Source organism: Amphimedon queenslandica, unplaced genomic scaffold (assembly GCF_000090795.2).
Source record: "Amphimedon queenslandica unplaced genomic scaffold, v1.1 AMPQUscaffold_13347, whole genome shotgun sequence".
Classification (NCBI taxonomy): Eukaryota; Metazoa; Porifera; class Demospongiae; order Haplosclerida; family Niphatidae; genus Amphimedon; species Amphimedon queenslandica.
In genome coordinates this window covers 31118-57084 of record NW_003546417.1, presented here as the reverse complement: position 1 = coordinate 57084, position 25967 = coordinate 31118, and the positions used below count along the sequence as shown (strand labels likewise).

The 25967-nt window shown below is 36.5% G+C and overlaps 9 protein-coding genes across 10 annotated transcripts; 3 read left to right on the top strand and 6 right to left on the bottom strand.

Moving 5' to 3' along the window:
- The first annotated feature begins 65 nt into the window (after positions 1 to 65).
- LOC105313176 (elongation factor Ts, mitochondrial-like) lies at positions 66 to 1413 on the top strand. Its single transcript, XM_019997931.1, has 2 exons — positions 66 to 345; positions 651 to 1413. Exons 1-2 carry the CDS (start codon positions 91 to 93, stop codon positions 1335 to 1337), a joined length of 942 nt encoding a protein of 313 aa, XP_019853490.1. The 5' UTR covers positions 66 to 90; the 3' UTR covers positions 1338 to 1413.
- Positions 1357 to 5455, bottom strand: LOC100641682 (peroxisomal acyl-coenzyme A oxidase 1). The gene is made up of 17 exons (XM_003387413.3): positions 5260 to 5455; positions 5046 to 5205; positions 4813 to 4873; positions 4657 to 4750; positions 4505 to 4612; positions 4314 to 4433; positions 4151 to 4266; positions 3939 to 4108; positions 3636 to 3798; positions 3525 to 3587; positions 3344 to 3471; positions 3126 to 3293; positions 2924 to 3029; positions 2721 to 2867; positions 1952 to 2022; positions 1695 to 1830; positions 1357 to 1542 (listed from the first exon to the last, which is right to left on the bottom strand). The coding sequence occupies exons 1-17, from the start codon at positions 5384 to 5386 to the stop codon at positions 1480 to 1482; spliced, it is 2001 nt and encodes a 666-aa protein (XP_003387461.1). The 5' UTR covers positions 5387 to 5455; the 3' UTR covers positions 1357 to 1479.
- Positions 5456 to 5471: 16 nt separating this feature from the next.
- Positions 5472 to 6775, top strand: LOC105313173 (protein LKAAEAR1-like). Its single transcript, XM_011406369.2, has 7 exons — positions 5472 to 5653; positions 5760 to 5937; positions 6044 to 6126; positions 6195 to 6266; positions 6316 to 6373; positions 6445 to 6567; positions 6643 to 6775. The coding sequence occupies exons 1-7, from the start codon at positions 5523 to 5525 to the stop codon at positions 6703 to 6705; spliced, it is 708 nt and encodes a 235-aa protein (XP_011404671.2). The 5' UTR covers positions 5472 to 5522; the 3' UTR covers positions 6706 to 6775.
- LOC100639866 (glutamate--cysteine ligase catalytic subunit-like) lies at positions 6672 to 11233 on the bottom strand. Its single transcript, XM_003387398.3, has 17 exons — positions 11028 to 11233; positions 10870 to 10979; positions 10745 to 10794; positions 10498 to 10570; positions 10337 to 10405; positions 10129 to 10242; positions 10020 to 10078; positions 9829 to 9965; positions 9657 to 9731; positions 9489 to 9605; positions 9265 to 9397; positions 9026 to 9138; positions 8754 to 8846; positions 8543 to 8647; positions 7546 to 7746; positions 7309 to 7426; positions 6672 to 7182 (listed from the first exon to the last, which is right to left on the bottom strand). Exons 1-17 carry the CDS (start codon positions 11175 to 11177, stop codon positions 6938 to 6940), a joined length of 1962 nt encoding a protein of 653 aa, XP_003387446.1. The 5' UTR covers positions 11178 to 11233; the 3' UTR covers positions 6672 to 6937.
- A 218-nt stretch (positions 11234 to 11451) lies between these two features.
- On the bottom strand, positions 11452 to 15904 carry LOC100641555 (glutamate--cysteine ligase catalytic subunit-like). Its single transcript, XM_003387412.3, has 17 exons — positions 15668 to 15904; positions 15070 to 15179; positions 14956 to 15005; positions 14754 to 14826; positions 14579 to 14647; positions 14413 to 14523; positions 14303 to 14361; positions 14112 to 14248; positions 13961 to 14035; positions 13778 to 13894; positions 13553 to 13685; positions 13360 to 13472; positions 13054 to 13146; positions 12849 to 12953; positions 12278 to 12478; positions 12044 to 12161; positions 11452 to 11748 (listed from the first exon to the last, which is right to left on the bottom strand). The coding sequence occupies exons 1-17, from the start codon at positions 15815 to 15817 to the stop codon at positions 11504 to 11506; spliced, it is 1959 nt and encodes a 652-aa protein (XP_003387460.1). The 5' UTR covers positions 15818 to 15904; the 3' UTR covers positions 11452 to 11503.
- A 1264-nt stretch (positions 15905 to 17168) lies between these two features.
- Positions 17169 to 21856, bottom strand: LOC100641428 (tRNA-dihydrouridine(47) synthase [NAD(P)(+)]-like). The gene is made up of 19 exons (XM_011406375.2): positions 21762 to 21856; positions 21518 to 21718; positions 20560 to 21310; positions 20337 to 20378; positions 20172 to 20261; positions 19976 to 20038; positions 19818 to 19934; positions 19696 to 19761; positions 19520 to 19630; positions 19379 to 19475; positions 19251 to 19329; positions 19134 to 19181; positions 18989 to 19076; positions 18793 to 18845; positions 18091 to 18219; positions 17671 to 18028; positions 17540 to 17624; positions 17302 to 17478; positions 17169 to 17242 (listed from the first exon to the last, which is right to left on the bottom strand). Exons 1-16 carry the CDS (start codon positions 21833 to 21835, stop codon positions 17923 to 17925), a joined length of 2115 nt encoding a protein of 704 aa, XP_011404677.1. The 5' UTR covers positions 21836 to 21856; the 3' UTR covers positions 17169 to 17242; positions 17302 to 17478; positions 17540 to 17624; positions 17671 to 17922.
- LOC100639738 (60S acidic ribosomal protein P1-like) lies at positions 17229 to 17739 on the bottom strand. The gene is made up of 4 exons (XM_003387397.3): positions 17671 to 17739; positions 17540 to 17624; positions 17302 to 17478; positions 17229 to 17242 (listed from the first exon to the last, which is right to left on the bottom strand). The coding sequence occupies exons 1-4, from the start codon at positions 17737 to 17739 to the stop codon at positions 17229 to 17231; spliced, it is 345 nt and encodes a 114-aa protein (XP_003387445.1).
- A 91-nt stretch (positions 21857 to 21947) lies between the features above and the next one.
- LOC100641301 (mitochondrial folate transporter/carrier-like) lies at positions 21948 to 25955 on the top strand. Its single transcript, XM_003387410.2, has 11 exons — positions 21948 to 22120; positions 24392 to 24492; positions 24537 to 24592; positions 24641 to 24729; positions 24799 to 24906; positions 25021 to 25070; positions 25135 to 25248; positions 25387 to 25479; positions 25524 to 25576; positions 25627 to 25677; positions 25739 to 25955. Exons 1-11 carry the CDS (start codon positions 21973 to 21975, stop codon positions 25806 to 25808), a joined length of 933 nt encoding a protein of 310 aa, XP_003387458.1. The 5' UTR covers positions 21948 to 21972; the 3' UTR covers positions 25809 to 25955.
- LOC109582889 (uncharacterized) lies at positions 22207 to 24385 on the bottom strand. 2 transcript variants are annotated; one of them, XM_019997941.1, is made up of 5 exons: positions 23904 to 24384; positions 23749 to 23847; positions 23357 to 23692; positions 23204 to 23302; positions 22207 to 23145 (listed from the first exon to the last, which is right to left on the bottom strand). In XM_019997941.1, exons 2-5 carry the CDS (start codon positions 23816 to 23818, stop codon positions 22307 to 22309), a joined length of 1344 nt encoding a protein of 447 aa, XP_019853500.1. In that variant the 5' UTR covers positions 23819 to 23847; positions 23904 to 24384; the 3' UTR covers positions 22207 to 22306. The 2 variants fall into 2 exon arrangements, with proteins under 2 accessions (XP_019853500.1, XP_019853501.1); XM_019997942.1 differs by having other exon boundaries at positions 23749 to 24385.
- Positions 25956 to 25967: the final 12 nt, after the last annotated feature.

Sequence of the window (25967 nt, the reverse complement as noted above, 5' to 3'; positions counted from 1 at the left end):
AGGAGGCGAGACCAATGCTGGTTGCTGGATGGGGAATGGAATGGGTCTAGGATGGTCTAGGTGTGGTCACGTCTAGTCGTCTACTCTACAATGTGGTTGAGATTTTCTAGGTTTTATTCTTCAGTTTCCTCTAGTCCTCTGGCTGTCCTCCGTAAGAAGACAGGCTATCAGCTCTCAAAATGCAAGGAGGCTTTGTCTCTTCACAACAATGACCTCTCTCTGGCTGAAGAATGGCTCAAAGAACAAGCAAGGAAAGAAGGATGGATAAAGGCTGACCTACCACGTGCTACCACTCAAGGAGTTATAGCTGCTTGTGTGGATGGTAATGCAGCAACAATGCTAGAAGTGAGGAGAATGGCGATGATACCATATAGAGGGTATATTTCACTGGGATTTAATTTCGCTAATTTCACAGTTTTAAAAAATTCGTGAAAATTTTTATCTGTGAAAATTATTTTTACCATACTAATAATGGTCAGTAGAAGAAAAATGCAAAATTTTTTCCTTGTGAATAGGTTTAAAGGGGATTTTCATGAAATATTTTCCCCGGGAAATATACCCCTTATACGGTACTATTAATTAACTTATTAATTAATTACCTTAATATTATGATGTAGTAATGATGAGCTAATTATTATTATTTTTATTAGGTGAACTGTGAAACTGATTTTGTGGCTAGAAATCAAAATTTCCTTCAATACGTGTCAGAGGCTGCCAGAGCTACAGCCGATCATTTAATGTGCAACCCACCATCAGACCCTCAGCAACACCTCAAACCAGAGGATCTAGCCTCGTTCAGAGGCCCTGGAGGGAATTTACTTGGTGACATGACGGCCGAAAAAATAGGACTACTCGGCGAGAAGATAAACCTGACACGTGGCTACCACATGAGACTAGACGGAGGGAGAAAGGAGGAAGGTTTCATATCATCGTACGTGTACAATGGACTATATGTATCTGGTGTTGGTATGGGTAGATATGGTTGTATTGTACACCTCATTAATAAACCACAACCAGTGACATGGAATACTGAAGAGAGTACTAGTAATGGATCGAACACTGACTTAGATGATAATGAAAATGGAGTTAATGCTAGTTTTACTTTAAAGGCTGATAAAGATAATGTGGCTCCTTTGTCATCAGCTTCTCTTGGTGATCAGCTAGCTCAGCATATTGTCGGGTGCAACCCACGTCTCATTGGAGGGGGAGGAGAGGAGGATCTACTCACTCAAAGGTTTTTGTTTGACGGTAGTGTGCCAGTGGGGGAGTGGCTGAGGTCTCATGGACTCTCTGTTGGGAGCTTTGTTCGTTTTGGAGTGGGAGACACCAACCAGTGATTATACTCTTATTTATTACAAAAAAAAACAAAATTGTTATACCTAAAATTAAAATTGTATAAAAATGATTAACATTATCATCATTATTAATATCTATTAAATATTAGCAAGAGTAGTGTCATTATTATCAAAGTTAATACTATCATAGCTTGGACTTGGTTTTCTTTAAAAGTGGCCTCAAATATTTCTCATAAGTATCATGAACCTAAAAATAATAATAATAAGCAAATCAGTCAACAGTTATCATGCAACAACGACCACATGCTCTTAAAAAGTTTAAACTAATATCAATCACAAATTTACAAATTTTTTAAACATTATGCCTGTTGTGTTAATGTCAGTAATACATGTCATTACCTCTTTCTTGTTCCTAGGGGCTCTTAGTGCCCACTGATACAAGTGTCTGTACACATCACCATCATAACGACCAAGACACGAGTTTAATATGTCATCATGAATATCAAATGCATCAACCAATGGAACTGCTTCATATCTGAAGGAAAAGATTAACTCTTACTTTGAATGCTTAAAATGATTAAAAACAGAATTTCAATATTGGCAATGTCAAAGTGCAAACCCAAAGGATGTGTGGTCAGACAGATATAAGAGTTTACCTCACTTCCTTTAGCAGGGAATAAAGCTGGTTCTTGGCCATTTCAATCTGATCACTATTCATATACCCATCCTACATAGTAATAATAATACACACAATCAGGGTTGAAAAAGAATTTTCTCTTTTTATAATTTTTTCTAATGCATATACATGTTCATAAATTTTGAATTGCTTCCAACCAAAATTTGAACTCCAAAATCCGACCAAAGTTCCTGTACTATAGTATAGAGTCTTTGGCCAAATTTTGCCAATAATGACTAGGAGAGAATTTTCTATTTTTATATTTTTAACTGATACACACAAATGTTCTTATGTTGTGTAGCAAGTTTGACCTGATTTCGATCAAAATTAATTTTTTTTACAAATTTTTAAAATTACTCAAAAATTTGGCCAAAGTCCCTGTAGCATAGTACAGGGATTTTAGCTAAATTTTGCCAAAAATGACTAGGAGAGAATTTTCCATTTTTATATTTTTACCTGATACATATACATGTTTTTATATTGTGTAGCAAGTTTGAGCTGATTCCGATCAAAATTGGATTTTTTACAAATTTTTAAAGTTACTCAAAAATTTGGCCAAAGTCAAATTTCGCCAAAAATGACTAAAAAAAGAATTTTTTTATTTTTATATTTTTATTTGATACACATACATGTTTTCATGTTGTGTAGCAAGTTTGAGCTGATTTCAATCAAAATTAATTTTTTATGAATTTTTTAAGCTGCCCAAAATCATAAATATTAATAATTAAAAATTATTACTATTTTCTCACCAGGCAGAATTCTCCACTGTACTGCATTATACCAAACAGTCCAAACAAGCAGCACAAAACTCTCATTATACTTAAATTAGCTTCACACATTTCAGCTGTATCTATGCTGGACTGGAATGCTTTCAAAACAAGATAATGACAGTGAGCCTGTAAATAAAAAGTCCCAATACTATCATGTGACTCTCACATGATGCATATCTTACTCTTGCTGCTACTGTCCAATCCACTGAAGAGTTATTCCAGGCAGCAACAGCATCCAATCCAGAGTCAATGCCATTCATGTACCTCCTTAATGCTACAGCAACTAACCTTTAAAAATAATGAATGAATAAAAACAAAATATTGATGATAAAAAGCTTCACAATTATTATAGCCCTCATCGTTCTTTTGTTCACTGTCTCTTACCTAATCACTCTCTGGCGATATGCTTCCAGTAAAATGTGTGGATCATTAAATTGTTTTGGAGTCAAAACTGGGCTCTCCTTATACTTTGGATAATCGACTCCAAGATATGCCACATTGTTTGGCAACTGAGCCTGAGGAACTTTCTGTCTGGATATTTTCAAAAGATACCTGCACAGAAAAAAGAACAAGACATGAGAGAGGTACTTCAATTAGGTAACCTTGCTGTTTGGAGTAACATGACTGTGTTCTCTCCTTCATATGTCTGTGCTGGAGAATAATCAACATAAAGCTGAGGTAGACCACTAGCGGCTGAATATCCATGACCACCACAACACAGCCTACAGAGCTACAAGAAAGAAAGATAAGAAACATACACATACATGTATTTATAAAGAATACCTCAACACCATTAGAAGATATTTCAGAACAAAGAGCTTTTAAACCAGCACTGGTAGCATGAAGCTATAAAGAGAGGCTTAAATATAATAAAAAGGGTATTAGCTGATTTACTTCTGGTAGAGATTCAAGATTCCCTTCGGCAATTTCTCCGGTGATTCCAACATAAAGTTTGAGCATGTACTGACTAGCAAATTTCATAGCATAAGCAGAGGCCAATAGAGGGAAGAGCTTGAACTGCTGAGTTTGATAATCCAGTACTTGTGTCTCTGGCTCACTAAAAGTATATAACATAACACATAATACTCATACATACATACAATAGAGCAGGTGTCTCTCAATTTAATGGACACTTCTGTATAACAGACAAGAAGTGTCCATTATATAAAGGCTCCATTGCATACTTCATTATCTTACCCAGGTCTGTTCTGTGTCTGTCTTCTGACTACACTGTATCTGATTGCTATAGTAACAGCCCTGGCCAGGATGCTAGCCGACTGGACGACAATACCTGCTCTTACAAAAACCATAGTACCATACGTGATCTTATCAGTTGGAGGCTTTGAGTAAGTACCATCTCGTGATACCTAAAATGGATAATTATTATGATTGAGTCCTTCGTGTATTACCTGAGCATATTTCATTAGCATCTGATCTCTTGGTATCCTCACATTTGTCATGTGGAGAAAACCGTTATCCATACCAAAGTACCCAAACTTTGGTCCAATGTCTCCGATCTTTATTCCTTTAATAACCAATTAATAACTGCTATTTATTAATAGCTACTGTTACCTGGTAGTGGTCTATGGTCCTCAAGGCTACGTAGCTGCACAATGAACAAATGAATTCCTTCATCTTTTCCTTTGGTTATTAGTCTTGCAACAACCACAGCATGTGTGGCAGTATGACCAACTGTATGAATGTATTATAAATGTATGATGCATCTTGTACATAAGTACAGTTATAATTTTGTTAATTCTTACGTGTTCCAGGCCACCATTTCATTGAAGTAAGTGTTGGAGAATTGAGGACAAATTCCTCAGTCAAGGGGTCATAAGTTGCTGTAGTTTCAAGACCCCTTATAAAGGTTCCTGGAATGAATGAATTAAAATTATGAGTAACACGTTAGTTTTACCATGTCCTAGCTCAGTTTGTGCATAGGCTCCGATAATGCTGTAATTAGAAGCTAATTTTAACCATTTCTCTTTCTGTTCTTCAGTGCATTGACCCTGCAAGTATAAATATAATAACATTTATGAATGTTGCTCTACTGCTCTCTCTCCATTCCTACTTCTATTGTAGGCAGGAACATGGAGTCATGCAGGACTGTTGGAAGATCATCATTTATAGCTCTAAATATAAAATAAATAAAAAACAAAAATAATTAATGTAGTCATGTAGAAACAACAATATTTGCATAATGCAATGACTACTAAAAGTCTAAAACACTAGACAATAAATAAAAACACTTGTACATGCATCTTTAAAGTACTTGAATAATTTATGCAGTGCATGATGACATACGTTCTATAAAAGTAAGCATCAGGTCTTCCCTTGATTTTTCCTGATTTAAGAGCCTCGATATAATGAATGCTCTTTCTCATTGAAGACTCAAAGGCCTCCTCGCGAGACAAAAAGTACTTGTCGTCTCTTTTATACACTGGGTCCTCCACTACCAGCTTAACTAAAGAGATTTGGGCAGATATAGAGGAGGAAGGTGAGAATATTTAAAGATTACCCAGCTCCCTTCTACGCTCAGTAAACATCTCTCCTCCATCTAGGAAGTTTGTGAGTTGCTCCAAGTCCAGTCTACTCCTCTCCCTCTCCACTCTTAGCTCAGGGACTGCACTCCTTGCAGTGGCCATCTTTCTACTCAGTAAGTTAACCCAAAGTCCGTTTATCTTACACTTCTAGTATATTTCCGTGGAATTCATTACTTATTCATGAGATTCACTTTGTTCCCATGGCAACTGGCCCACACCCGGACAGCCCAGTAATATAATGGAGACAGATGGTTCTGATGTTGCTATTCGTCGACAAAAGCCTTCGGAGAAACTAAACCTCCACACCTCAACGGGCTTGCCTCCAATAGACAGCTCTACACTCATAAGCCTTGCTGATGTTGGACAAAGGTATTTGGCAAAATGCCATGATTCACAATTTCATATTGACAGTCCTGCTGCAGTCTACACTCATGGTTGCAGTTCTCCTGCTTAACTATTATTTTTCTGGCTGTAGAGGCTTTTCACGGAAGCTACACGAAATGGTGAGACAGCAAAAAGAGATGGAGTCATGCTCCAATGGAGAGACAAGGGGAAGGAAGAGGAGGGAAAAGGTAGAGCTCAAGAATTGGAAGCAGATGACACCAGCAGAGCTCAGCAAGCTAACACCAATGCAAAAAAGCAGATACATGATGGTATGGTGATACTTATGGCTTGCATGCATGCATTTGCGTACATTATACGTGTACATGTACATGCACTTTATTCTTTTTAAGTTTTTCATTATATCCCCATGCATAGTATGAACCAACAAGTAAGGAGATCCTTGAAAAACAAATGGAGTCCTTGAAGAGGGTTAGAGCTCGAAAACTGCTAGCAAAAGTGTACGTCAAAGATAAATATTATAACACAAGTCACTTCTTATGCATCACTAAATCTATTATTTATACAGTGATGATCCTGCTCCATTGCTGAAGAGTTTAATAGAACACGAAGAAAACAGCGAACTTATTGGACAACTCAAGTGAGAGAGAAAATAAGTGAGTGTATAATTTACAGTCTTCATAAAACAGAGCAGCAGAGGCAAGATACAGAGTCAGAAACACACAACTCACATATGACATGGAAAGGGTAAGCTATATACTTTACATGTATACAGTACATATACATGTAAGCTGCTAATGATGATGGTTCTTCTATAGTCACAAGAATTACAGCATCTTATAGCATCACAGCAGACTGCACAAGAGGCAGTTCGACTGCAAACTTTTATACCTCCCACTCCACTTTATGTTGAAGTACCTGACTACCTTAACAAAACACAAGTCAGTCAAATACACCAATGTAAACATACACTAGAATAACTTTTACTTATAAAATTACTATTAATTTACTTGCAGAGAAATCGCTGTGAGGAAATATTAGAAGATGATCGTGGGCTAACAATATACAGAAACATTTAAAAATGACAATTAATACATGTACACATGTACAATAATAATAAAATACTAATAACATCAAAAACATATCAAAAATTTTAAAAAAGAAAGGGGGAGAAAAGAACACTCAGAATGAAATGGAAAGTGTATAATAGTATGACTGAGAACAAAACTACAATACACAATAATAAACAGTTTTACAGTACACAGTATAACAAAATCAACAATAATAATCAAAATACTTCAAAAGTTTTTGTTAGTCATTTCCATCTTTACTGTCGCTCCTGACTGATATACGACGAGGGAGAGAAGGACGAAGGGAATCAGCTCTTGACGTCAGTCTCCCGGTCAACTCATTGCATGGACTCCGCCCTTCTGAGATATCACGTATCTTTGAGATGAGATCGTAATTGATTATCTCGCTGACAACAGAATCGTGCTTATAGTCTGGATGAGATAATACAAACTGTCTCATCCAGGTGGCAGCTGTTGGCAATTCACCTGCAGAGAGAGAATGAGAGAGACAGAGAGGAGAAATGAAAAGTGTGTGGCATACATGTACATTTTTATTTATAAAAGAGTGTTATTGCTGAAGAGACTTGAGCATGCATCAATGAATTAACTAACCTGATGCTCTCTTTGATATAAATCTCAGATACTGCATTACAGTACACCTGGTGTCTACATCAATGTCAATGGAATTAACATACATCCTCACCAGTGGAATAACACCTGGAAACTCGTCCTAAATAAACACATGTATCATGTACAGAACGAGGTACACTAGTCTTCACTGATTATTACAATCAATTTTTATATGCAATATTACATGTAGATGAATGATAGATAGAAAATAATAATTACCTTTCCATTAATGATGGTGTCAATACTCATCAGTGTGTATTCATGTTTGTGAGATTGAGGGGCAGTAGGAGTGGCTCCAGTAGGCGGAGTCTCTTTTCCTTCATCATCCTCGTCATCTTCGGGTAATAAACTTTTACGGAAATAGAAGAGACCCTGTCTAGCAGCATCACGATTAATGGCTCTCTTCATGTTATCCTCCATCTAACAAAGGACGTATGTGTTAGAAGTTGCTTCAAAATCAGGCCAAAGTTCCTGTACTATAGTACAGGGACTTTGGCCAAATTTTACCAAAAATCACTAGGAGAGAATTCTTCATTTTTATAATTTTTTCCGATGCATATACATGTTCTTATGTTGTGTAGAAAGCTTGAACTGATTCTGATCAAGTTTAGATTTTTTACGAATTTTTAAAGTTGCTCCAAAATCAGGCCAAAGTCCCTGTACTATAGTACAGGGACTTTGGCCAAATTTCGTCAAAAATGGCAAGGAGAGAATTCTCCATTTTTATAATTGTATCTGATACATATACATGTACTTATGTTGTGTAGAAAGTTTGAATTGATTCCGATCAAGTTTGGATTTTTTATTAATTTTTAAAGTTGCTCCAAAATCGGGTTAAAGTCCCTGTACTATAGTACATGGTCCTGGGCCAAATTTGGTAAAAATGAAAAAGAGAGAAATCTCAATTTTTATAACTTTTTCTGATACATATACATGTACTTATGTTGTGTAGAAAGTTTGAGCTGATTCAGATCAAGTTTGGATTTTTTACAAATTTTTAAAGTTGCTCAAAAATCAGGTTAAAGTCCCTGTACTACATGTAAATGTATATAGTAGTAGTGCTTCACGACAAAATGGCTAAGAAATTATTTTATTTATTTATACATATACATCTACAATCTTTCTATATACACATGTACATGTACATTTTGAGGCACTTGGTACTACAACGTTCAAATAGGATTGGGTTTGCTTGATGTCTGGAGTCTGGACGTACTTTTGATATTGGTATGAGGAAGTTCAACTTGAAAGACAAGATGGCACGAGTAACCAGCACAATGAACACAACAAAAGCTGCATTTTCAAAATCAGTAATCTGCAACTAAAAAAGAGGGAGAGCAAAATAAATAAGAGAGTGTGCATATGAATGTGTATGTGTGCCTGTAGTAGTATAAGTTAAGAGTAAAACTGATTTAACTATTACATACTTCCATTGGTCTGAACTCAACCCTCCATCCAATAGGTGAATTAGGAGGCGGAGGCTTGAAACGCATGCTCTGCCAATTAGTCGACTGAATATTCTAAAAATAAAAATACATAATTACACATGCCCATTTTGTGACAAATGGGTACAGGTACATGTACATGTACAATGTATAAAATTTAAAATAAAGGCTCAATTTAACATCTTAACACTGTCTGTACATAATAACATGCTAATTAGTCAGACATCTTATATTATTAATAATGACAAGGGAACCTCAAAATGGTCACTTTCGTTCTCCACGTCTTGTTCGAGCTTCTCAGCAAAGAGTGAGATTGGATCACGAATGAATAAATGAGCAACATGCCTAGCCATTAACTCATCAACGCCTGTGGAAAGAAAAGAAAAGGGAGAGATTAATAATTTAGCACACACGTACATGCATTTAATATTTAGTTAGAATTATGGAGGTGCATATGGTATAGGGAACAGAGTAAATGAATGTTAACACTGACCATTTTCTGTTAGTGTTTGATATGCTAACTCATTGATTGGTACTTCTTTATCATTATACTCAGGATTAGCCAAATACATGTCTATCGAATCATACCTTGACTTTGGTATAACCCACTTATCATCCTTTAATGGCTACAGAGAGGAGAAAGAATTTAAAGAAAGGAGAGTGAAGAAAAAGAAAGGACAAAAGATTAAAATCGTAACACAATATGAACTTATGTACTTTTAGTCCTCTCTCCTCTTGGGTTCTATCATCAACAGATCCAGAAATGACGCCCCACCTGCAGTCAACATCAGCAAGATACCCTCTCAGTATAGGAGTAGCAGCTGAGAGTGCCAGCTATAGAATAAAATAAGAAATTATTCCAGTAGGTCACATGATATATAATACCATGATAGGGCACATGACTGAGAGCTGGTCGTAAAGATGACGAGACTCATTGAGATCACAGCCTTGAAACGTAACCTACACGAAAAAAATAAAATCAAATTAAAAACATATTATTTGCTAAAGCAATTTACTGGATGTACAAGTACATATAATAGTGTCATTCATTCCATACCTGAAGACAGGAGCAGCCCATTCCAAATCCCATACAGTCCAAGTATATGTGATCTGGTTTACCACAAGTACTAGCAGTACCATCATCATTAGGAACCACCTCAACAAATGGAGAGGGTGTGGCTTTATCTTTGAATACTTTACAAGAGAAAGCAACAAAATTAAAAAAAAAACAAAAATTCAATAAATTACTGGGCATGTTCATTGCTGGCTTCTCTCCTCTTCTCTCCCTCACATTACGAGTCAATGTACTAAAATGATAAGAATAAAAGACCTAATGTAGATTTGATTCTTTTCTTACATGAATCTAGGATGTCCAGACCATATGACTTCGTCAGGATAAAAGAGAGAGCGAGACTTTGAGGTTGCAGGCTGAGGAAGAAACTCCGGCTCAGTGAAACCTGGACACCCCATCCTATGATCAATTATAATTTAAATACTTACTATTAATGTACATGTACTATATATACATACATTGTAGTGGTGCATGTACAATGTACATCACATACCTTGGGAAGGCAGTTAAGGCAAGAGGGAAAACTGAAGTACCTTTAAGAGCTTCGTATAACATTTCACGCCTGAGGAGAGAGAGAAAGGGAGGGAAGGAAGAAAGAAGAGAAAAAGGAAGAGAGATGAGATAAAGGTTTGTTGCAGAATCATCTTTCCAAACCTTAGTTTCATATTAGCCTCGACTACATTAAAATCACTATAGCATCCACCATAAGGGCTCGCTCCTGGTGTACCTATAATAATATGCAGAAATGATAATTATGAGTAGTAATTATATACGCATCATTGTAGTCATAGCCAATTTGAGTAATTTCTACAATCATTATTACTAACATTATACAAGTCAGCAGAATTTCTAAGGCTGCAACGTGGCAATCAATTTCAAGATTAATTTTTTAATCAATTACCTTCTATCATGTAGCTGGCATATTCAGGCCTCCATTTTGCTTTATGATGTCTGAGAGAGAGAGAAAAAAATTGAGAGAGAGAGAGAGGGAGATTTAATGTACATTATTGCATGAGGGAATCTTACAGAGGATCATCTGACTCTGGTTTCTGTAAGACTTCAAGTATCTGAGGGCCGAGAAGAGAGAGCTTTGCTACTTTCTTCTCTTCATCAAGACTAATCAGATTGTATTCCACCTGGAAATAGAAGGAAAATAGAACATAAAGGTGTTTTAGTTGTATTACCTCGTCTCCCCATTTCAGTGTATCGCCTTTGCGGTCCTTCAGTTTGTGAAACAGAGATATGAACTGCTGTATCCCGACTTTGTGTACCTTCCAGGCATTCTTCTTCGTCTCTTCCCAGGAGAGAGGCTTTCCTTCAGAGAGCAGGCCCATGATCTTTTTCTGAGCTGCAGTGATCAGATGGGTGTGGCTAAAATTAATTATTAATTTTATTCATCGACTTGCGTTAGATCTAATTATTATTCATTGACTTCAAGTTCACACCTTTAAGACTACTTGGTAACTTCACTTGCAGAAATATTAGAAGAAAATAGTGGAGTGAAAAAAATTAAAATATAATGAAATTTTGACTATAATAATAATGATGATGAGAATCAGTAAAAGCATGCCAAAAATTAAAAATGAGAAATAAAAAAGAAAAGTGAAGCTAATAAAACTAACAATAGCAATAATAATCAAAATACTTCAATAAACTTTTGTTAGTCATTTCCATCTTTACTGTCGCTCCTGACTGATATACGACGAGGGAGAGAAGGACGAAGGGAATCAGCTCTTGACGTCAGTCTCCCTGTCAACTCGTTGCATGGACTCCGCCCTTCTGAGATATCACGTATCTTTGAGATGAGATCGTAATTGATTATCTCGCTGACAACAGAATCATGCTTATAATCTCGATGAGATAGTACAAACTGTCTCATCCAGGTGGCAGCTGTTGGCAATTCACCTGTAGAGAGAATGAGAGATGTACTATATAGCAAACTGTAACACAATTATCATATGATATAAGCTATTTTAATAACAGCTACATGTAAGTGTTTTTTAGTAAATTTAACTGAGGGTGCAATTTTGAAGAGGTAAAATTTTGGCAAATTCTTGCTGAAAGGCAAGTCAAATTTGTGGTCACATGACATGTGTATAATGGTTGAAAAGGTTATTTTTGGCAAATAAAAATGTCAAATTTGGCACATTTATCAGCTATGGTATGCTGTATTATTGTGCCAGAGATTTGATAAACTAACCTGAAGCTCTCTTTGATATAAATCTCAGATACTGCATTAGAGTACACCTGGTGTCTACATCAATGTCAATGGAATTAACATACATCCTCACCAGTGGAATAACACCTGGAAACTCGTCCTAAATAAACACACGTATCATGTACAGAACGAGGTACACTAATCGCTACTGATTATTATAATTATATTATTACATGCAAACTTACATGAATGATAGGGTAAAAATAGCATTATTACCTTTCCATTAATGATGGTGTCAATACTCATCAGTGTGTATTCATGTTCGTGAGATTGAGGAGCAGTAGGAGTGGCTCCAGTAGGCGGAGTCTCTTTTCCTTCATCATCATCTTCATCTTCAGAAAATAAATTTTTACGGAAATAAAAGAGGCCTTGTCTAGCAGCATCACGATAAATGGCTCTATTTATGTTATCCTCCATCTAACAAAGGACACATGTTTTAGAAGATGCTTCAAAATCAGGCCAAAGACCCTGTACTATAGAACAGGGACTTTGCCCAAATTTTGCCAAAAATCACTAGAAGAGAATTCTTTATTTTTAATTTTTTTCTGATACAAAGACATGTTTTTATTTTGCAGAGAAAATTTGAGTTGATTCCGATCAAGTTTGGATTTTTTAAAAACTTTTGAAGTTGCTCCAAAATTGGGCCAAACACCAGTAGTAGTGCTTTGTGACAAATAGCTAAGAGAATATTCATACATTCTATATATACATATGTACATGTACATTTTGAGGTTTTTGGTGCTATTTTATTTAAATAGGATTGGGCTTGCTTAATGTCTGGACATACTTTTGATATCGGTATGAGGAAGTTTAACTTGAAAGACAAGATGGCACGAGTGACCAGCACAATGAACACAACAAAAGCTGCATTTTCAAAATCAGTAATCTGCAACTAGAGAGAAAGAGAGAGTAAAATGCATAAAAAGACAAAAAGGGTGCATATATGTGTATGCACAAATGAAGAATGAAACTATGTCTCAAGTATTGCATACATCCATTGGTCTGAACTCAACCCTCCATCCAATAGGTGAATTTGGAGGTGGAGGCTTGAAACGCATGCTCTGCCAATTAGTCGACTGAATATTCTAAAATAAAATGCATGTAAGATGTACATAAGCAAATATACTGTATGTGCATTTTGCAACACAAGTATATATGAAACTACATTGTACATGTATACATGTAATTAAGTAGCTACAGAATTAATGAATAAATGTGAGATTAAAACTCAATTTAACACTTAACACAATCTATAGACAATAGGACATGCTAATCACTCCCCGACATCTTATAAAAACCTCAAAATGGTCACTTTCATTCTCCACGTCTTGTTCGAGCTTCTCAGCAAAGAGTGAGATTGGATCACGAATGAATAAATGAGCAACATGCCTAGCCATTAACTCATCAACACCTGTGGAAAGAAAAGAGAGAGAGAAAGAAAGAAGTGATAATGGGTTACAAAGCAAAAAGTAAATGATTCTTAACGCTGACCATTTTCTGTTAGTGTTTGATATGCTAACTCATTGATTGGTACTTCTTTATCATTATACTCAGGATTAGCTAGATACATGTCTATTGAATCATACCTTGACTTTGGTATAACCCACTTATCATCCTTTAATGGCTACAGAGAGAAGGAGAAAGAATTTTAAAGAAAGGAAAGCAAAGAATAAGGAAAGGTTAAAGCATAAGCCTAAAAGGCAATACAAAAATAACCTTTAGTCCTCTCTCCTCTTGAGTCCTATCATCAACAGCTCCAGAAATGATTGGCCACCTGCAGTCAACATCAGCAAGATACCCTCTCAGTATAGGAGCAGCTGCAGTGAGTGCAAGCTAACAATGTATAAGAAAAATACAAATTTTGGTCAGGTCACATGATTGTCACATGATATATAATACCATGATAGGGCACATGACTGAGAGCTGGTCATAAAGATGACGAGTCTCATTGAGATCACAGCCTTGAAACGTAACCTACACAAAAGAAATAATAAAAATAGCAGGTGAAGCACATGAAAAAAATCATAATACAATACTATCCATTCTATACCTGAAGACAAGCACAACCCATTCCCAAACCCATACAGTCCAAGTATATGTGATCTGGTTTACCATAAGTACTAGCAGTACCATCATCATTAGGAACCACCTCAACAAATGGAGAGGGTGTAGCCTTGTCTTTGAATACTTCACAAAAGAAAGCAATAATTTCTTTAAGTAGCTAAAAATGAAATAAATTACTCGGCATGTTTATGGCCGGCTTCTCTCCTCTTCTCTCCCTCACATTACGAGTCAATGTACTAAAAATGATAACAATAAAAGACGTAATGTATATTTGATACTTTTCTTACATGAATCTAGGATGACTGGATACTGCTTCGTCAGGATAAAAGAGAGAGCGAGACTTTGAGGTTGCAGGTTGAGGAAGAAACTCTGGCTCAGTGAAACCTGGACACCCCATCCTATGATCAATTATCATACACACATACACACACACACATACACAGTAGGGTATACCTTGGGAAGGCAGTTAGGGTAAGAGGGAAAACTGAAGTACCTTTAAGAGCTTCGTATAGCATTTCACGCCTAAGAATTAAGGGAGGGAGAGAGAAAAGAAAAATGAAGAGCATGAGGAGAAAAGGAATAGGTGAGGTATGCATGACGTTTGTATACAATCACTACTTTTTCAAACCTTAGTTTCATATTAGCCTCGACTACATTAAAGTCACTATAGCATCCACCATAAGGGCTTGCTCCTGGTGTACCTACATTACATGATCCAAAAATGTGAGTAATACATACTGTTCAGTGGCCAAGTCATTTGTAGTAATTTATAATTATAAACAAATCAGTAGAATTCATTTAAAAATGCAATGTTGCTGTTAATGAATTACCTTCTACCACATAGCTGGCATATTCAGGCGTCCATTTTGCTTTATGATGTCTAAGAGGGAAAGGAGAGAGAACGATGTGATACAAATGATTGCATCTAGATGAGGAAATCTTACAGAGGGTCATCTAATTGCGGTTTCTGTAAGACTTCAAGTATCTGAGAGCTGAGAAGGGAGAGCTTTGCTACTTTCTTCTCGTCATCAATACTAATCAGACTATATTCCACCTGAAAATAATAGGGAAAACGATGTTTTAGAGCCCACCATCCACTATTCAACTTTATTGAAAGCAACTTTGTGGTTACTTTGATCTTGGGGCAACTTTGTTGCCTGAAATAGAAGTCAGTTCTATTTCAGGCAACAGAGTTGACAGCACATCAAAGTAACCACTAAGTTTCTTTCAACAAAGTTGAATAGTGGATGGTGGGCTTCAGCCTTCAGGCTGAGATTTTGATACTGCACACTAAACGTAAGGTAGAGAATGCAGTACAAACGAATGGTTACAGTTAATTATTTATTACATTAAGACAAGAAGTGCAATATTATCACTGAGTTACTTATGCATGTACCATCCATTGCAACTCCACGGTGAAATAAATTATATATAAAAATTAATTATAATTATTTCAGGCATATAGAGCTTCCATGATTAAAAGTTGCTTTTAACAAAGTTGAATATATACATTGCGCTTCCTCTCGTTTTACATAGATCTACCTCGTCTCCCCATTTCAGTGTATCGCCTTTGCGATCCTTCAGTTTGTGAAACAGAGATATAAACTGCTGTATCCCGACTTTGTGTACCTTCCAGGCATTCTTCTTCGTCTCTTCCCAGGAAAGAGGCTTTCCTTTAGAGAGCAGACCCATAGTCAGTTGAGCCAAATTTAATTACGGTATTTTTTCATACGGGCCCATATGCCTGGCACCACCATGCAAACATGCATAATTATGCATGCAGGTAGGTGTGGCTAATTAATTATTTATTACATAAAATCATGTTCACTATCTGCAGTTCTCCTTTGGCATAGCCTAGGGCATTCGACTGCAGATAGAGAGGCCCCTGTTCAATCCTAGGTGCCCCCTTTTTAGCCATAGTTTTAAAAAGAAATTTTATAAAACTATTCATTTTGTTTTTATTGTCTTTTGCTGTAGCCACTGCCTTTCTTTTCTGCCACCTTTGCATACACACACTTCCTCTCCTGAGCAGAAAAGTTCAAGATGGCTACAATAGCTCTTAGATGTTCGTCAGCATGAGAGTCAGTCAATAAGTGATAAACTGCTTGCTTTAAAAACAGGAGCTGTGATTCATCGACCTGGGGAGGCTGGGGAGCCGATGAACTGCTACTTTTCCTACCCGGGAACGCTGCAGGGTCTTTAGGCAGTCTCTGTCTAGTTTCAATCAACTGACTCTTAAGTTGATCCACTTCAAGATTCTTCTGTGCATAAATCTCTCCATATTTCTTCTCTTGCTCAGCAGATCTTGCATGCTCCTGGAGCAGGGCTGCCTCAAGGTGTGCCACACGTTGCTGGTACTCTTTCATTGAGAGCTGCCACTTCTGCAGGGCCTCTTCCAATTCCAGTGCCTGCTGGTGGCTTTCATCAAGAGACTGAGCTAGTTTAGTTTTAGTTGCAACTTCTTGGGCAATTTGTTGTCTATAGTGTTCCATGTCTTTCTTGAGCTTTCTTATTTCTTGATCTCTTTCTGACAGCAATTCATGGGATTCCTGATCAAAAGAATGCACAAAATTACTAAAATGAAAAATTGCAATGATACATGCATAATAATACCCACACATTCCAATACAAAGATTTAAATATTTTTGTGATTCATTGTTCTGAATGTAACAGTATTTAGCTGCTACCTTTAGAGCAGTTTCAAGCTCAGTTATAGTGAGTCTCATCATTGCCGTCATCTTTTTCTTCTTCCCTACCTTTTTACCATCATCATCTTCCAAGTTGTTTACCTAGAGAGAGCCAGTTACGCCCACTCACTGATTTTATCACTACTTCTCAGTCATAGCAGCATTTCAAAATAACTGCAAGCAAAACTATATCATGCCTTTCAAATATCCTGACCTCTACTTCATTCTCTTTAAGCTCTTGAGACTTCTGTCCTCCTAAACTTTCAGTATCACTGGACGCCATTCAAGTCAAAATATTTTCGCGTGGGTGGACAACAAATTACTAACTAGCCCCGCCCCTATATAATTTGCTAAAATTTATTTTTGATACTAAAGATTTTCCAAAAAATTACTCAGAATGAATTACATAATTGTTCCTAATCAAACAACCCTATTTAAAAAAAGAGAAAAGAATTATTTATTACTTTTTTAACTCAATACTCCACATACCAAATCCCATGTCATCATCGGATTCGCTTTCACTCTCTTGTTTCTTTTCTTCCTTCTTCTCCTCAGCGGCTGGAGCCTCTCCTGCGTCACCACCTCCACCACCACCAGAGGCACCAGCAACAGCTCCAGCAGCAGCACCTGACCCTACGTTACATATCAGGGCACCAATATCCTTCCCTGAGTAGGAGAGATAAAACGCAAAAATAGAAATTTATTATTTCTTATAATTCTGCTCTACCTTCTAAAGCACGGGCAAATAGATTTGGCCATATTGGTTCAAAGGACACACCAGCTGCTTTAATGAGAGTGGTCATTTTCTCTGCCTGTAAAATAAAAAAAAGAATGGTTAGCCATTTTGTCATTTTTTACTGTGATGGCAAGTCCAGCATCATGAAGGATGAGGGCGCTGTAGACACAAGCTAGCTCTGAGTTAGACATCTTTTCGGTTGATAGGGAGAGTGTAAGTCGCCAAATAAAAGGCCTTAGCTGATTCAAGAAACAGAACAAACACACCAATCCCAGTGATTGTGAAGAAAAAAGTACAAGCACGTGCTTTGGTAAGTGACTGCGCATGCTCGAAACCACGTGGTCCCACATGTTTAAGATTAAAATTAATAATAATTAATTTTCAGTAGAAGTTTCAGAAGAATTTGAAGGAGCATAAGAATTGGCTTTGTGCTTTGGTAGAAAATTAAAATTAGACGGAACTGGTCCCAGAAGCATTTCACTAAGAGGGAAGGGAAAAGAGAGAGAGTAGAAGTTAATAATTTTACAAAATCAGACCCTAACCTAATTTTTATCCAGTCATTGCAATTCCTTGATGACATAAGTGTCTCAAGCTCGTCCCTTCCTTGATAATACGGAGGCCTCTCATTAATCTTTTGAGGCAACCTCTCCAACAAACCAACAGGAACATACCTAAAGTATATAAATAGAATATGTTATTTTAAGACAGGGTTTCACTTTCCAACAAGGCATGCTAAAGTGAGCTACACACCTGCTTCATGAGCTGACAATGAAGCACTACAATAGTAAATGGCTTTTGGAGCAACTTTAAAAATTCATAATAAATCCAAATTTTATCAGAATTAGTTCAAACTTTCTACACAACATAAGAACATGCATATGCATCAGAAAAAATTATAAAAATGGAGAATTCTCACCTACTCATTTTTGGTGAAATTTGGCCAAAGTCCCTGTACTATAGTACAGGGACTTGGGCTCGATTTTGGAGCAACTTTAAAAATTCGTAAAAAATCCAAATTTGATCGGAATCAGTTTAAACTTTCTACACAACATAAGAACATGTACATGCATCAGAAAAAATTATAAAAATAGAGAATGTTCTCCTAGTGATTTTTGACAAAATAATACCCTGTACTACATAGTACACATTGTTTTGGTAAATTTTGGAGTAACTTCATAAATTTATGAACAATATGTCAAGGAAACTCTGATTATACTATTGTTATATTCTTGATAGTGCTATACCTGTGTAAAAAGGAGAGCCACTCCAATAGAAACCTTCTTGTTCTCTCTATTCCCTAAATAATACGAGCAATAATCAGACTAAGGGAGGAAATTTTATGACAGATCAAAATTAATATTAAAAAATACATCTTCAATCAAGGTTCACATAGCAAATAGTGCTATTAACACAAGTCATTCCTCACAATAATCTAACTACCTGAGTGTCTGATCCCCAGTGCTCTAATCCATAGTGTGCATAGTCTTGTAGTATAGACAATCTTTCAGAGGAACTGATGTCCCAATGCCTAAACACCAGAAGATAATAATTATTGACTCCTTTACTCATTCTCTCTTTTACTCACCTTTTCTCCTTTATTTCTGTGAATATCCATGGCTTTATTAAAGCCCCTCTATAAAATACATGTATATAAATCAAAATAAACATGTACATGTGCTCAATTATTATACATTATATTTACCTAGCTATCATGACACCAGATATCTTCCTTCCTTCAACTCCATACTGATAATCCTCATAAGACAACACGTCCCCATTACCTTTTTAATAACTAGCAAATAACACTTAATAACTACTAGCCACACCCACCATATACAGGCATGGGATGTGCCAACTCAGCACATTCATCAATGTAGTCCCAATCGGCTAAATGGGTGTATCTCTGCTCTCTTGACCTTCCGTGTATCTATCATCAAAAGGTCAAAGTTCAAAGGTCAGTAAGAGACTAACGGTTAGCAGTGATGATCCCCATTCCTTGATGCATGGAGAGAGTTTGTGAGCATTCCAGGATTTATTATAAACTCCAGTTCTCATCTTAACTGTCAATGGAATATCAATTACCTGATACGAAAATAGTAATGGAAAATATTTTCAAAAAAAAATCTAAACTCCATGTTAGTTATTACTTGTGACATTCCTCTTACAATCTGCTCAAAGCGTCCTTTCCTTTGCATTAAACCACACCCACTACCCTGGAGGACAAAAAATTAATACATCTGATAAAAAATAATTGAGTAAAGTAGTGCACCTTTTTAAAAACTAGATCAATGGGGCAGCCGCAGTTGATGTCAATAAAATCGACAGAGCAATGAATATTAATGAGCTCAGCACAGCGAGTCATTACATCAACCGAAGAACCACAAACCTAAATTAATTAGTGGGAGGAGCCTAAACACACATAAATACCTGGATGCCAAAAATGTCCTCCGATTCATGTCTCTTCACTAATGCCCACTCACTCTGCTGACCCTAAAAAGCAACAAAAATGTCCACTATAATCTTATTGTGTGTAGAGTGGCATTAGTGGTCAAAATGAATGATAAGGGAAGGACATCTTCTATAAATATCTTCTTCTATATATTATATATCTTCTTCTTTATACCTGAAGTAAGTTGAATGCCATTGCCATTTCACTGCAGGTGATATCAGCACCAAACCTCTTGCATATCCTTCTAAAGGGAAGGTTACCAACCTTTGGATAAGAGAGACATAGAGAAGGAGGACAATCAGGGCATATAGTGAAAGGATATGGAGAGGATATACTTACGGTAGTAAGAGGAGCCAAATAAAGCTTGTTACTGAAGTCAACCTATATAACATAAGGACATCAATACTTGTATGTATCAGAAAATGTAATAAAAATTTGGGATGATTTTGGATCCATTTTTTGGAAAAAACCATGGGCTATAGTCCATGCTTTTTTCAAATTTTGCTACATGTACATGTACATTGTATTTAGTTACATGCTCATAACTTTTGTTTAGTAGTACCTTTTTCTTCTCTCGTGGTGTGAGTGATATCCTATCCTCATCAGTACACGGTCCACTAGTTCCAACACTCATTCCCTCACCATTCCCTGAAGGAGCAGTGAGTGATGAACCAGTACTAGTGAGGCCATCAGTGATTGCTCCTTGTGGTAACTTTGCTGCATCTTCTATAGCTGATCCAGTCTCACTAGCCATCTTATGATCTAAAGTGCCTTCACACTGTTGTATTCCTTCTCTAACTGGGGTTACAGTCTTAGTAGAATCAGTTTCTTTCTCTTCTTTGATGCTTCCATCTTCTCCTTTATCCCCTTCAAGACAGTTCTCTTTTACCTCTTCCTCAGCTCTTAGTCTCTCTCCTTCACTATCACCTCCTCCATTATTACCCACTACACCCTCTTCATTGATACTACTTGTCTCTTCTTCCTTGAGTTTCTCCTCTTCAGTAATTGAGTTTTTGGCATCACCTGATGATGGCCCCGTAAGGTTTTTCTTTGGTTCTAAAGATTTCAAATATTCCTCAGAGCGAGGGAAGGAAACTTTCTTCTTCCTTAATGCAATCTGAAGTGATTTCTCTATTACATTGGATACAGACTTTATTCTCTTCTCATCATACAAACTCTTATTGATGATGTTTTCCCCTTCAACTGAGATATGGGATGAACCAAAGCGACAGGCAATACCAGACAGGCACATCCCATAAGTGGTGTACATGTAACATTTGTCACTTATATCGGGCGGCTTGGACTCTAAATAACTAAAAATAAAATTAGAAGAATAAAGCATTAAAATTTTTATGAATTATAAAAAGACTAACACAAAAGATTCACAAAAGGCTAAACAAATGCTAATATGCTAATCAAGTAGCAGATGTACATGAACTTAATGTAAACTTGACATAAAACCCATAAACCTCTACCCATGTAATTTTCATTATGTACATGTACATGTTGCTAGTACATACCCTTTCACATCGTGTGAGTAACGACATTTATCTCCAAACCGACATGTGTAATCCTTTGCATGAAAAGACGGGCAGAGTTGTTGTGAGAAATCGAGTCGAGTCGGAGGTCTGTGCTTATTCTGTCCTCTCCTTTTCTTAGTAGGAGGAGCTTCAGGGGCGGTCTGGGGCGTGGTCACTTCCAGAGGCCTTTTTTGGATGTACCTAGTACCATGATTTTACTTTCTTTTATATTTTTCTCTCTTACTGTGGTTTGATTGGAGCGACCCCGGGAGGAAGAAGGGAGCTGCTAGGAAGAGACGGAGTGCATGCATCTTCCATGCTGTCTCATCTCTTTATTAATATACTGTTGACAAAGGGTTAAAAGTAAGGTATTACTTAACCTGACGTCATAATGTTTTGTGTATATCCATTGTTTAAGTGACCCCTTCTTCTATTCTTCTTTTTTTCTCTCCTGAATGGAAAGAAACTCTCATTTCACTTCGTCTAGTTTCAGATCTTTGCTCTCAGGGATCAGATATCAGCACTTGGTGGCTGGTCTGTGTGGAGGTGTGGCTTCTACGCTAGTGACACACCCATTTGATCTCATTAAGCTAAGATTTGCAGGTACAAAATAATTTTTGTATGTCTCCTCACTCTCCTGGCAATATTCAAAATTTTTTCTTATAATTGTCTGCTCTAATTATTAAACGTGGAGTTGCTGAAACTTTTTTTAATAAAAAATAGGCACAATTAATGTAGGTATGTAGATAAATAAGATAATTCAAACGAGTCATTAATTAATGTCAGCCTTCATTGTTTCTTAAACTTTTCTGTTGCTTCCAAATGGTATAGAACGTATTTTGCAGCTCCAACAGCAGCAAATTCCTGCCACTTCCTATACGGCTCTTTTTCTTCATTCCCCCAGTCAGCAATGGCCTTTATCACAATCCCTTCATACTTGCCCTTTTCAGCAGCAGTCATTACACCTACTCCTTCCATTTCTCCTCCCAGGGCCTGAGGTATTTGCTTGAGTATATCTTCTTTATACTTTTGACTAGCTACCAGCGTATTTTCACTCACCAGGGTGCCGCAATGAATAAGAACGTATTCGTCTTTTTTTGTTTCTAGTTCAAAGCCTTCATCGTTTTCAAATGTAGCATACAGTTTTTCCCCACATTTGTATTCTTCTGGTCTAGCAGAGAGTTCATGGTCTGAAGCACGTCTGCTTGATGTATCCTTGATACTTTTTGCAACGATTATGTCACCAAGCTTTGTTTTACTTTCTTTCATTCCATAGCATATTCCAACTGCAATCACGTATTGAGCTTTGATTACTGCTTGTATCTTTTCTAGCTTAGCTTCTGTTGTTTTTGGACCCTGATCGGTCCTTATTACAGCGACTTTATACGATCCATACATCACTAGATTAAACGAAACATCATCCAACTCAACTCGTGTGTAATTTTCTTCATCCCCTTCTATCCGTGTACCAGTCCCCATAACAGCACGGTATTCTTTTTTAGTAGCAGTCACAAGGATTATATTGACATCAGCTATAAGGTCTGGGGTGCATGTACAATTTTTCGGTTTAATTTTTGCCATTGGAGGACATTCTTCACTTTTAACATCTGGTGGATCAGGTACAACAACTACATATATGATGATAACAATTATTCCCCATTATAAAATATGTATTGTTATTATTACTGGATTGTGTTGCCGTGGCTCCTTGGCATCCATTTGGATGATCTGTTTCTTCAATTCCACCACTAGTAATAGGCACAGCAGGCATTGGAACAATTCGTTCTATAATACAAATTACAATTACAAATGTAAATGTATATTTATGTGCTGCCTAACCTCGTTGAGTACTACCACTGCTAATTCCTAACGCCTTTAACATTGCATTAGCATGTTCTGTTAGTTTTGTATCTTTTAGCTCATTCAATGCATTGCAGACATCAATCAAATACTTCTGTCGATTACCATCGGAGGCACTCAGTTGCATCTCCAACACACCCACCAGTCTGCTAGCCTTTTCATAATCCTGTACACCTAATATTGATACATTAGCTTTTGCCTGTTGTGGTATTAGTTTCTTTTCATGTAATATTCCAGCAACTTGAGCAAGGTTATTTGAAATTGCTTGTGAAAGAGAAAAGGATTTTTCCCGTAATATATCTCTTGGATCCTGGCCTATACAATAGTATAACAGTCATTGATGGTGTATTAATAAAGGTCAGTCTGTTAACCTGTTAGAGGGCCAGGATTCAGCTCAACATCTCCTGATAGGAGTAGGAGAAGGAATATCAAGTTAAGCATATAGACACTGTCGTTTGTCTTTCCTAAGGCTGATAGTATATAAATAATTGTCAATTGTCATAACTCTATAGATAGTTGTTTCCACCTTTTGAAATGAGCGTAGTATAGCTTCTATAGGAGACAGTTATAAGTACTCTCTCTCTCTTTCCGCCCCTTTTGGACTGGAGGCTGGTTATTGTGGCCCACTAAGAAATGACATCACATGATAGGGCTGACTGGAATGCATATACTATTACTCTCTATATAAACAGTTGTAGGTAATTGGCTTAGGAGGTCTTGATAGAAAAATGATCCGGCTACAGTATAAAATTTGCAATAAAAACCCGCCTCAAGAATATGAAAGAGATGGCATTTTCCTTTTATGTACAGACTGGACTGCATGGTAGCATATATATGCCCACAATTAGACTATTGGACTGGGGCTGTGGTGGTTCAGAATTGTTAGCTGTATATAGCAGCATAATTATGAAATAATGCAAAGCAACATAAATTACTTACAATGATCCCATGATCTTGTAAGTAAGAAGTGAATAAGAATATTCTTGTTATTCACTGATGGATCTCTCTTCTTAGTTCAAGATGGAGCAGTAACTGATCAAAGACCTAAATACCAGGGGCTTACTCATGCCTTCAGAACTATATACAGACAGGATGGGATACTAGGCCTCTATAGGGTAAACCAATTTGACCTGTCTGACTAGTTTTAACCCTTTGTTAGGGTTCCAGTGCTAATGTGGTTGGAGCTGGTCTTTCATGGGGATTTTATTTCTTTTTGTAAGCACATCACTAATAGTCTTTGTACAATAGACTCTATTCCTTTAGCTATAATGCATTCAAGTTTCAAGCTCAAGATGGCAACCTCAAGCGGCAGCTTAGCCCATTAATGCACATGCTCCTAGCATCATGTGCTGGTAAGGACTATCCTTAATAATACAATTAAATTAAAATTACACTGTATTATGTAAACTGTTGTGTTTTAGGCGTCCTAACACTAAGTCTAACCAATCCCATTTGGGTCATAAAGACTAGGTTGTGTCTACCAGATACAGAGAGTGTTCCTTCTCACATGAGATACAAAGGACTCAGAGGTATATCTATTAATACACTGGCTAATGCTTTATATAGCAATGTATGCTTATGTACTATGCATGTTATTAAAGTGGATAGTTTAAATGCTTTTAATGGCCTTATATTTTTTACAGATGGGTTGTGGAAACTTTACAAATACGAAGGTATTAGAGGACTCTATAAAGTACTGTGATAGCTGTATTGTATATTAGTGACATTTCTCTTTCTCTCTCTTCTTTCAATTATAGGGATATATTCCTGGTTTAGTTGGTACTAGTCATGGCACGATACAGTTCGTGGTGTATGAAGAATTAAAGAAAACTTATTGTAACTATCAATCTATACCAATCACAGCTCAACTAGTGAGTAATACATGAATAAATTTTGTATTAGATCTATACAACAAAATTTTAGTGTTTTATGAATGAGCTAAATGCACATGTGTTTATGTACCCATTGACTAGAATTAATGAAACTCTAATGCTCTTCCACTCATTCAGGGTCCGTTAACATACATTGCAATGGCTGCCACTTCAAAGGCAGTTGCAGCATCAGTCACTTATCCTTATCAAGTCATAAGAGCCAGACTACAGGTTAGCTAAACTCACATGATAGTCACATGATCATCATGTCATAGGATCAGGAGCAGAAGTACAGTGGTGTCATTAGTACTATTAAAAGAACATGGCGGTATAGAACTGTAACTGTATTAATAAGATTTATTGTATGTATTTTTATAGTAACGAAGGCTATAAAGGTTTTTACAAAGGACTTAAACCAAATTTAATTAAGTAAGGTGGTGGTAGCAAGTTTTGTTCATGTGAACTATGATTCCTATCTCTCTTGTCTTAGGGTTGTTCCTGCCACATGTATCACATTCGTTGTTTACGAGTATATGTCAAAACTATTACTGCAGCAATAGTTTCATGTATCACTCTCTCATTATTATTATTATTATTATTATTATTTATGATCATGTTTTCATTATTTTCTTTGTTTTGCTTAATATATTTATTATATTACAACATGTACAATTATGGGAAAATAAATTTCAAGAGATATTTTTATGCTAAATATCCTA

Excerpts from the sequence above, each read along its gene's own strand:
- LOC100641682 (XM_003387413.3), bottom strand. The coding sequence starts at position 5,386 with ATGGCCACTGCAAGGAGTGCAGTCCCTGAGCTAAGAGTGGAGAGGGAG. Across the intron at positions 4,874-5,045 it reads GATGCTTACTTTTATAGAAC|AGCTATAAATGATGATCTTC; the intron begins GTATGTCATCAT and ends TTTTATATTTAG. Across the intron at positions 1,831-1,951 it reads TCCCTGCTAAAGGAAGTGAG|ATATGAAGCAGTTCCATTGG; the intron begins GTAAACTCTTAT and ends CTTTTCCTTCAG.
- LOC105313173 (XM_011406369.2), top strand. The coding sequence starts at position 5,523 with ATGGAGACAGATGGTTCTGATGTTGCTATTCGTCGACAAAAGCCTTCG. Across the intron at positions 5,938-6,043 it reads AAAAAAGCAGATACATGATG|TATGAACCAACAAGTAAGGA; the intron begins GTATGGTGATAC and ends CCCCATGCATAG. Across the intron at positions 6,127-6,194 it reads CGAAAACTGCTAGCAAAAGT|TGATGATCCTGCTCCATTGC; the intron begins GTACGTCAAAGA and ends TTATTTATACAG.
- LOC100641301 (XM_003387410.2), top strand. The coding sequence starts at position 21,973 with ATGGAAAGAAACTCTCATTTCACTTCGTCTAGTTTCAGATCTTTGCTC. Across the intron at positions 24,593-24,640 it reads TGGGGATTTTATTTCTTTTT|CTATAATGCATTCAAGTTTC; the intron begins GTAAGCACATCA and ends CTATTCCTTTAG. Across the intron at positions 25,480-25,523 it reads TCATAAGAGCCAGACTACAG|GATCAGGAGCAGAAGTACAG; the intron begins GTTAGCTAAACT and ends ATCATGTCATAG.
- LOC105313176 (XM_019997931.1), top strand. The coding sequence starts at position 91 with ATGTGGTTGAGATTTTCTAGGTTTTATTCTTCAGTTTCCTCTAGTCCT. Across the intron at positions 346-650 it reads ATGCAGCAACAATGCTAGAA|GTGAACTGTGAAACTGATTT; the intron begins GTGAGGAGAATG and ends TATTTTTATTAG.
- LOC100641428 (XM_011406375.2), bottom strand. The coding sequence starts at position 21,835 with ATGGAAGATGCATGCACTCCGTCTCTTCCTAGCAGCTCCCTTCTTCCT. Across the intron at positions 21,311-21,517 it reads TACTCACACGATGTGAAAGG|TTATTTAGAGTCCAAGCCGC; the intron begins GTATGTACTAGC and ends TTTTATTTTTAG. Across the intron at positions 19,631-19,695 it reads TTGTAAGAGGAATGTCACAA|GTAATTGATATTCCATTGAC; the intron begins GTAATAACTAAC and ends TTTTCGTATCAG.
- LOC100639738 (XM_003387397.3), bottom strand. The coding sequence starts at position 17,739 with ATGTCTAACTCAGAGCTAGCTTGTGTCTACAGCGCCCTCATCCTTCAT. Across the intron at positions 17,625-17,670 it reads ATGCTGGACTTGCCATCACA|GCAGAGAAAATGACCACTCT; the intron begins GTAAAAAATGAC and ends TTTATTTTACAG. Across the intron at positions 17,479-17,539 it reads ATTTGCCCGTGCTTTAGAAG|GGAAGGATATTGGTGCCCTG; the intron begins GTAGAGCAGAAT and ends TCTCCTACTCAG.
- LOC109582889 (XM_019997942.1), bottom strand. The coding sequence starts at position 23,818 with ATGCTTAACTTGATATTCCTTCTCCTACTCCTATCAGGAGATGTTGAG. Across the intron at positions 23,693-23,748 it reads GAATCCTGGCCCTCTAACAG|GCCAGGATCCAAGAGATATA; the intron begins GTTAACAGACTG and ends ACTATTGTATAG. Across the intron at positions 23,303-23,356 it reads CAGTGGTAGTACTCAACGAG|AACGAATTGTTCCAATGCCT; the intron begins GTTAGGCAGCAC and ends TTTGTATTATAG.
- LOC100639866 (XM_003387398.3), bottom strand. The coding sequence starts at position 11,177 with ATGGGCCTGCTCTCTGAAGGAAAGCCTCTCTCCTGGGAAGAGACGAAG. Across the intron at positions 10,980-11,027 it reads CACTGAAATGGGGAGACGAG|GTGGAATACAATCTGATTAG; the intron begins GTAATACAACTA and ends TTCTATTTCCAG. Across the intron at positions 10,795-10,869 it reads CCAGAGTCAGATGATCCTCT|ACATCATAAAGCAAAATGGA; the intron begins GTAAGATTCCCT and ends TCTCTCTCTCAG.
- LOC100641555 (XM_003387412.3), bottom strand. The coding sequence starts at position 15,817 with ATGGGTCTGCTCTCTAAAGGAAAGCCTCTTTCCTGGGAAGAGACGAAG. Across the intron at positions 15,180-15,667 it reads CACTGAAATGGGGAGACGAG|GTGGAATATAGTCTGATTAG; the intron begins GTAGATCTATGT and ends TATTATTTTCAG. Across the intron at positions 12,162-12,277 it reads ACACCATCATTAATGGAAAG|GACGAGTTTCCAGGTGTTAT; the intron begins GTAATAATGCTA and ends GTGTTTATTTAG.